Source organism: Staurois parvus, unplaced genomic scaffold (assembly GCF_062004578.1).
Source record: "Staurois parvus isolate SC_StPar_1 unplaced genomic scaffold, SC_StPar_1.0 ptg000173l, whole genome shotgun sequence".
In the NCBI taxonomy this organism is placed as follows: domain Eukaryota; kingdom Metazoa; phylum Chordata; class Amphibia; order Anura; family Ranidae; genus Staurois; species Staurois parvus.
Window position 1 is genome coordinate 3473014 of NW_028317969.1, and position 9487 is coordinate 3482500.

The 9487-nt window shown below is 43.1% G+C and overlaps 1 protein-coding gene across 6 annotated transcripts in view; it reads left to right on the forward strand.

The window, feature by feature from the left end:
• DLG2 (discs large MAGUK scaffold protein 2) overlaps nt 1–9487 on the forward strand; it is a 2035798-nt gene that overhangs the window by 720663 nt on the left and 1305648 nt on the right. The window contains exon 1 of one of the 6 annotated variants that reach the window (XM_089676763.1): nt 6066–6857. The exons of 4 other annotated variants lie outside the window; for them this stretch is intronic. In XM_089676763.1, the coding sequence (XP_089532889.1) occupies nt 6795–6857 (63 nt within the window). In that variant the 5' untranslated portion in view covers nt 6066–6794. Of the gene's footprint in view, nt 1–6065; nt 6858–9487 lie in introns of those variants that run through there. One more of the 6 variants, XM_089676768.1, reaches the window with a different exon arrangement.

Consider the following 9487-nt stretch of genomic DNA (forward strand, 5'->3'; position numbering starts at 1 on the left):
CCACAAATTATCTTTTCTTTCCAGGTCACAGCTCACACTCATTTCTTTTTTGTTTATATTCCTGCACAATTCTACCATCATTGAATCGAAATTCGTTTGTTATTCCAAAAATTTCCAACATGCCTGATCACTCAGATTCAGCGATCACACGAAAATCGGCTACAGAAAAGAATTTTTGTGGCCACGAATGATCTTTTCTTTCCAGGTCACAGCTCACACTCATTTATTTTTTGTTTATATTTCCTGCACAATTCTCCCATCATTGATTCAAAATTAGTTCGTTATTCCAGGAACAATTGAGTACTGTCCGTGATACTTTTTTATACTAACATACAATTTTGAGGACAAGCTTTCGGGGAATGTCCCCTTCAGGTCTAAGTAGTACTGAACACAGATTTAGCAGAATGTTAGAAGAGATGTAGGGGATGCGAACATCTCTTCTAACATTCTGCTAAATCTTTGTTTCAGTACTGCTCAGACCTGAAGAAGGGGACATTCCCCGAAAGCTTGTCCTCAAAATTGTATGTTAGTGCAAATAAAAAAAGTATCACGGACAGTACTCAATTGTTCCTGTCACAAATGCACTAATACGGCTACAATCACCTCAAGCAAAATGTTCGTTATCCAAAAATTTCCAACATACCTGATCACTCAGATTCAACGGTCACACGAAAATTCTGCCTGCCATGTTTCTGTGACCCCCTAATGGTGTGAAATTCAAACGAAAATTCTTAGAAAAGATTTTCAAAAGAAAATTCTTTCGAAATTCGAACTGTGTATGGCCGGCTTTATTCTGTTGAGCCAGTTTTGTGATCCGACTCGTTCTGCCAGGCAGCAAAGCCAGATCCTCAACTTCAACAGCATCCCGACTTGGTCAAATAGCTCCCCCCAACCTGCTGGTTGATCAGTGAAGTATGGAATTCAGGATGGCCTCCACAGACCTGCATATTTTTCCCAGTATTTATTATTATTTATTATTTTATTTATTTTTATTTATTTCAGGTACTTAAATAGCACCGTCAATTTACACAGCACTTTACATATATATTGTACATTCACATCAGTCCCTAACCCTCAAGGGGCGTACAATCTAAGGTCCCTAACTTACATTCATACATACACATACTAGGGACAATTTAGAGAGAAGCCGGAGTACCCGGAGGAAACCCACGCAGACACAGGGAGAACATGCAAACTCCAGGCAGGTGGTGCCGTGGTTGGGATTCTAACCAACGACCCTAGTGCTGCCAAAAGGAAGTGCTAACCATTTAGTCACTATGCTGCCCATCTATCTATCTATCTATCTATCTATCTATCTATCTATCTATCTATCTATCTATCAATCTATCTTCATACATACACATACTAGGACCAATTTAGACAGGATCTTTTGTTATTTGGTCTCAATAAAATATTTAGTGGTGTGCAAGCTTCCCGAACAAGCATGCAGCAAGTGAACAAAAAAAACAGAATTCCTTGTCTCTATGCAGGCTCTTGCACATGGCCATATTATTAGTGCATATGGCCATGTACAGTAAAACACACCTATTGTTGTGGTGCCGGGTGCAGTGTACTTTTGCCCATTGAGATGCATTGGAGAATACACTGTGAACGACTATACTTACAGTTGTCCTCAAAAGGTTGCACACCCTGGCAGAAATTGTGAAATGTTGGCATTGATGTTGAAAATATGACTGATCATGCCAAAAAATGCTCTTTTATTGAAGGGTGATGGTCATATGAAGCCATTTATTATCACATAGTTGTTTGGCTCCTTTTTAAATCATATTGATAACAGAAATCACCCAATTGGCCCGGATCAGAAGTTTCCCTCCCCTGGAATGTTGGTACAGACACACAAGGTGACACACACGGGTTACAATGCCAATTAGAGGTTAATGTCCCACATCTGTGGCTTTTTAAATTGTAATTAGTGTCAGTGTATAAATAGTCAATGAGTTTGTTAGCTCTTACGTGGAAGCACTGACTAGGCTAGATAATGAGCCATGAGGATCAGAAAAGAACTGTCAAAAGTCCTGTGTAACAAGGCAATGTAACTTTATAAAGCTGGAAAAGGACATAAAAAGATGTCCAACGCCTTGAATATGCCAATCAGTACTGTTAAATCACCTATTAAGAAGTGGAAAGTTTGGGGATCTCTTGATACCAAGCCAAGGTCAAGTAGACCAAGAAAGATTGCAGCCACAACTGCCAGAAGAATTGTTTGGGATACAAAGGGAAACCCATAGATAACCACCATTTTTTTTAAACTCATACTTCTCCTTTAAATGCTTGCATTGAACACATACTGAAATATTTAAAAAAACACACACACAAAAAAAAACAATTTATGGCAAGGCACAACACAATAGTGCGGTAATGTGCGTTGTCATGTGCTGAAAAATGTGTATTGTGTATTGTGCTGCCTTAAGGCATTAAGGGTTCATTTGAAAATGATGGCACTACAACATGTGTTCACATGAGCTGCGGTGATGCGACATTGCGCCGCTGTGCGTTGGCATGCAGTGCCTTCTTATGAGCTGTGATAAAATACGGCACGTCAGCTTTATATTGTAGCTCACTGCACCTCATCTGCAGGCTGCTTGCAGGGAGAACAGTGACTGACATTCTTCCAGTGCAGAAAAACGCCAGTCACTGCACTGTGTGAATGAGCCCCAAGACTTTCTATACCACCTACTAAATTGACTGAGCCCAGGTTCACATATATACGCACTGCGGTATATCGCATGTGATTCGCACAGGAACCGCATCACATTCCTGTGCACATCACATGCAATTTGTGTGCGGTGCGACTGGAGCCGTACATCTTGTATGGCTCTAATCGCACCGCACCCACACCAAAAACGTGCAGGACACTTTTTTTGGTCCGCACTAGAATCAGATCACATGGGTATTCACACCTATGTGATTCGATTCTACACATTGCACCGCGTTTTGCAGACCGATTTCAGGGTGTTGTTAACTTAACATACACACCCACAGCAGTTCGCATGAATGGGGTGCGATTCTGATCCGGAATTCGCACAGAAAATGCTGCAAACTTTGCATCGCATCAGTGTGAACCCGGGCTTAGATTGTATAAATGGCAGTTTTTTCAGTGCATGTGTTCACCACATGGAGGCAGCAACTCTACCCAAAACTTCTCATTTCTGACACCTTGCAGCGCTCCAACTGGACTGTACAGTTCACCAGGGAGACACGATAGCTGGTATAGTGATCTGAGACTTGTAGTTCTACAGAGAAATTAGAAAGTACAAGTATGGTATACTAGGTCTTATAGTTCTACAGAGACAGGACAAAGGTGGCATAGCATGCTGGGACTTGCAGTTCTACAGAGGCAGTTGCTTGCTAGGACTTGTAGTTCTAAAGAATAGGTATAGTGAGCTGGGACTTGTAGTTCTAAAGGCCAGGTATAGTGAGCTGGGACTTGTAGTTCTAAAGGACAGGTATAGCGAGCTGGGACTTGTAGTTCTAAAGGACAGGTATAGTGAGCTGGGACTTGTAGTTCTAAAGGCCAGGTATAGCGAGCTGGGACTTGTAGTTCTAAAGGATAGGTATAGTGAGCTGGGACTTGTAGTTCTAAAGGATAGGTATAGTGAGCTGGGACTTGTAGTTCTAAAGGCCAGGTATAGTGAGCTGGGACTTGTAGTTCTAAAGGACAGGTATAGTGAGCTGGGACTTGTAGTTCTAAAGGATAGGTATAGTGAGCTGGGACTTGTAGTTCTAAAGGCCAGGTATAGTGAGCTGGGACTTGTAGTTCTAAAGGATAGGTATAGTGAGCTGGGACTTGTAGTCCTACAGAGAGATTAGAAAGTGCAAGTATGGTATACTAGGTCTTATAGTTCTACAGAGACAGGACAAAGGTGGCATAGCATGCTGGGACTTGCAGTTCTACAGAGACAGTTGCTTGCTAGGACTTGTAGTTCTAAAGAATAGGTATAGTGAGCTGGGACTTGTAGTTCTAAAGGACAGGTATAGTGAGCTGGGACTTGTAGTTCTAAAGGATAGGTATAGTGAGCTGGGACTTGTAGTTCTAAAGGATAGGTATAGTGAGCTGGGTCTTGTAGTTCTAAAGGATAGGTATAATGAGCTGGGACTTGTAGTTCTAAAGGCCAGGTATAGTGAGCTGGGTCTTGTAGTTCTAAAGGACAGGTATAGTGAGCTGGGACTTGTAGTTCTAAAGGACAGGTATAGTGAGCTGGGACTTGTAGTTCTAAAGGACAGGTATAGTGAGCTGGGACTTGTAGTTCTAAAGGACAGGTATAGTAAGCTAGGTCTTGTAGTTCTAAAGGATAGGTATAGTGAGCTGGGACTTGTAGTTCTACAGAGAGATTAGAAAATGCAAGTATGGTATACTAGGCCTTATAGTTCTACAGAGACAGGACAAAGGTGGGCATGGCATGCTGGGACTTGCTTTTACAGCCTTTATGGGTGTAAAAGCAATCAGCGTAAAAAAAAAAAAAACTCTTTATCACCCCCCACAAGTAGTACAATGTCACTATGCTGACACTGTACTGCTAGGGTGACAGTATATAAAAAAAAAAACATAAATAATAATATAAAAATTAAATAAAATGTAAACAATTTTTTTGAAAAATTATAATTTTTGGTTATAAACTAATTTGGGTTATTTTTTTTTTTTTTTTACTAAAAATTTAGATGAATACATTTAGGCCAAGATTTATGACGAAAGATTATTTATTTGCAAAATTTTATAAGAAAAACACTTTCAAATGTTTGGACTTTTTCATTTATATAGCAAAAAAATAAAAATCCCAGTGGTGAATAAATACCACCAAAATAAAGTTTTTCATCTCTCTCAAAAAATGCTAAAAAAATTCATATGTGTACAGTGTTGCATAACCGCGCAATTGTCATTCAAAGTGTGATAGCACTGAAAGCTGAAAACTGGCCTGGACAGGAAGGGGGTACAAGTGTCCGCACTTGAAGTGGTCAATAAAAAGATTCCGCTAAGCAGCCTCTCCTCCGCCCCCCGGATCCAATGATGTCACCACTCCAAGCGAAGGAAGTCCAGCACCTTGAGTGGGGTGAAAGTGTCCGGACTTGAAGTGGTTAACATGATTTCCTATGGGACACGTTCACATCTCTAGTTTTCAACTGGTGCGTTTTTTGGAAAGGATCAAGGACTTTTTTGAACGCATTCAAAGTGTGATAGCGCTGAAAGCTGAAAATTGGCCTGGAATGGAAGGGGGTAAAAGTGTCTGGACTTTAAGTGGTTAATAAAAAGATCAAGTAACAAGATGCCGTTAACAGCAGCCTCTCCTCCTTTGTGTGTCCTATGGATCAATAAATACACACTATATTCATCTATCCTCCGGTGTGTGGCTGACCCTTCTTCCTATTGAAAACTGGCCTGGACTGGAAAGGGGTAAAAGTGTCCGGACTTGAAGTGGTTAATAAAAAGATCAAGTAACAAGATGCCGCTAAGCATCCTCTCCTCCTTTGTGTGTCCTATGGATCAATAAATATACACTATATTCATCTATCCTCTGGTGTGCGGCTGACCCTGCTTCCTATTGAAAACTGGCCTGGACAGGAAGGGGGTAAAAGTGTCTGGACTTGAAGTGGTTAATACGTATCTGCACCAGGGGTGGACTGACCATTCGAACACTCGAGCACTGCCCGAGGGCCCGGGGTCAGTAGGGGGCCCCATGAAATGCCCCTGGTACCTTTTTTATAGGCGTTTTTGAGTGTGGGCAAGGACACAGGGGCCCCATGATCCCCTATTGCCCGGGGGCCCCATGAGTTGTCAGTCCGCCCCTGATCTGCACCATGCGTTGCCAATGCCATAAAAGTGATTTCTACATTGTTTCAATCTGCCCCACACCACCCCAATCTTCCTTCCCAAGTAACGGAAGAAAAAAAAAGTAAAACAATGCATTAACGCTGACAACGTTCCTAATAGATCGCCTCCAATTAATCAGCCCGCACATCTGTTCGGCCACAAAAAAAAAAAAAAAAAAAGTGTATTATTTATAGTTGAGCGGTGCCCACGGTTCCGGCTGCTCTGCAGGCAAAGCCAAGCTCTGGCTCTTCCTGCAGTCTCTCCTGTCTCTCTCTCCTGTCTCAGCTCTAAAATTATTCACTGGCTTTGATCTGTCAGAGGATGCCTGGAAGTAAAGCTGGTCTGTGAAAGGGAAGGAGCAAGAGCCTGGCCATTGCAGTGGCTGCTATCCGTTGAGGGGATCGCTTCATGCAGCTGTGCTTCCCAGTTGCTGGGCAGAGGACTAGAACCCCGAGCTGGCTGCCGCTTTCCCTCCAGTGATGCAATTCTCTTTTAGCCAGGGGATACCTTCTGCGATGCTGAGGATTTTCTGCAGGTTTTTCCACTATGGATTGCAGTAGCTGGCTGGCTGCCTCCCAAAGCTACATTTGCAGTTTTCCAGCAGAATAAAAAAAAAAAAAAATCAAATTGCTGAACCGGAAAAATCAAATTTTTCCTATCGCCCGTCGTACAAACCTTTTTGGCATGGTGATTTGTTTCTTATTAGTTTTTTTCACCTGCTAGAACTCAATTGTCCATGGAAAGAGGGAATTCCTATTAAGTCCTGCATCATCAGCTGAGGATTCTTTAACACCTGAATGGAATGCTGTGAATCCCTCGCCGATAACAGAAGCTGCCTTACTTGTGAATGGCATATGTTGCTAGCTGGCGTTCCCCTGTGACCTGGATGGGTGACTAGGAAGGATGGCGCTGCTCCGGCTGTAAATGGAATGTCCCCCGGTGTTACAATCCAGCCTACTTTACACCAATGATTTGCCACTGCAAAGTTGCATGTACCAACAACACTCTATCTTTGATGTTTGGCTGTAAGGTAAGCCGCGGCTCTTTTCTCTTGTTCTACAGTAAAGGTGAGCGGCGTGATTTTGGCGAAATTGATTTTTATCATGAAATGACTTTCTCTTGTAATTTCACTCTTTGCGCTACTTTGACTTCAGAAAAAAAACTACATTTTCCACTTTCTTTGTTTTTGTTTTGGGGGGTGTGTTTAGGTACTTTAGTGTGTCATTTTGTGATTTAACTTCCTTTTATTTTGTGTGATTTATGTACTTTTCATTATACTTTTTTGTTGTCCTTCTTTCTAAAAAAAATAAACAAAAGTAAAATACTGGGCTCCATTCACAAAGAGGTATCTTACCGCATCCGAGTATGTGGCAAGATGCTGCACAGCATTTTTTTAAAGAGTTTTTTTCAGTTCACTAAAAAAAGTTACTAAAATACTGCATTCGCTATTTTGTGAAGTCATGCAGTATTTTAGTAGTGAAAGCATGCCAGTGGTAGCCAGGGTCCTTAACAAGCAGTGTAAATAGCTGGTTGTTATGGAGCAGGCGTCCTCTGTATCCTTATCAGCCAGTAAAAAACATGGTTGTTAAGGAGCAGGCTGCCGCCGCGTCCTTGTCAGCTGATGAGCCATCACCTGCCTGCAGGGTTTCCCACTCACAGTTGAATGTAAAAAAAAGAATTGCCCGCATTTAAAAAAAAAACAGTGTGGGGTCCCCCCCCCCCCAACATCTATACCAGACCCTTATCAAAGCATGCAGCTCGGGAGGTCAGGAAAGGGGGGGAGGAAGGAGACGAGCGAGCCCCCCCCCCCATTGAACCTTACCAGGCCAAATGGGGGGTTGCTTGATGAGGAAAAGAGCCCGGGTTGTGGAGGTATGCAGGCAGGGGGCCTTTTTGGAAGTGGAAGTGCCATTTAACAAAAGGGCCCCCAGATCCTGCCCCCCCCCATGTGAGTGAGCACCCGACAAAGGCTCCCTCCAAATGACAGCTCCGCCACCTCCCGGTGTTAAAGAAAAAAACTAAGGGGCAGGACCACATGGTGATGTCACCGTGTGGTTGTGCTCCCTATGATGTCACCCACCAGACATGCCATATACATCTCATTGTTTTACTTAGTCATATGAAATTAAACCTCCAAGTCAACCCCCTTTCCCTGGCACTGGTGCGTGTGGATTTTCTGCTGGCCTGTCACACCAATAGAGCTATGGACACTGGCATGATGATGTCACGGCTGAACATTATTGTATATGTGGATCAGAGGGCTGACAACACTGTTGCAAATTCAGCTAAGTAACTACTAAAAACACAAAGAGAGATTAAAAGAAATGTTTAAAACAGTCTTTCTCAACCTTTTCAACACAGAGGAACCCTTGAAATAACTTTTCTGAGTTCAGGGAACCCCTGATAATATTTACTATATCTGCAACTCATTAGTGTGATAGTCATTGGGAAGAATGCTCCCTACAATTGTGGCTATTGAAAATAATTACCCCCTTACAGATAGCTAAAAAAGATCAATGGTGTCAGTGGGAACTTATCTGAGAAGCAGAAATTGCTCATTGCTCAAGGAACCCCTAGCAACCTCTGGAGGTACCCGTGTTGAGAAACCTTGGTTTAAAAGATTAGCTTTTTACCGCATATTTAGACAAATTTTTTAGTTGACCTGGAGTTCCACTAATTTCTTCTTTGCTGTTGACCCAATGCAAAATGCATTGTGCCAAAATGTCAACATTTTGCAGAAATCACCCAGTTTTTGGGAAATGAAAATCCTTGGTTTCACATATTCCTGCATTGTGCCAACACCAGGGAAGAAAATCGGATTCTTGGACTTGAAGGCAAAAGGCAATTCAGCTAGAAGTTACTGCATGCCATTAATCATTAAAGGGTTTCAAGCCCAACTCCAGGCAAATAAGTGTTCTTATGCAGTGGGGCTGTGCCCACACTGCACGGGTCAACTGTTCATTTTTGTCTAGATAATTGAAGGATGGAGATATTTTTGCCCAATCCTCCCCGCACAAGACCAGCCCCTGTGAATCCTAACCCCCCAACCCCACTGCATGGGAAACAATGTTTTGTCCTGAGTTGGGCTTTAAAGTATCAGTCCATCAAACGTCTCCATTATGGGTGGAAGAGTTGGTTTTATTAGGCCACTGGCTTGTTTCAGAAGAGAAGACTCCATGTTTGTGCACCTGGCACAGGTCCTCCTGCCACACTCATCGTAATGAAAATATAAAACCCTGGGAGAGGCTCTCACCCCCGGTTCACATATCTGCGATCCTGCGGTCCGCGTTTTGCACGGACATGGGAGCCCATTCATTTGAATGGACTCCCGTGCCCCAGGACACATAGGGAAGAAGGCCCTGCACTTCTTCTGAAAATGCAGCCCGCACGGGAACCTCGTTTCCCAGTACGGTTGCGATTTCCAGTGCGGGCGGCATGCCATTAGAACTAATGGCACCCGCCTGTGGGTCCGCATTCCTCTGTGTGGGTGGCGCGGCTGCACGGATTTTTGTGCGGATCCGCAGTGGCAACAGCCGCACAGATGTGAACCTAGCCTAACAAAAAGATGACAGGCAGGTGGAGCTGGGAACACAAGTGCAGAGATCTCGCTGCCCCAAAGGAATAAGCCAGCCAGTGATATATACTTCCAGTAGCTCTCAG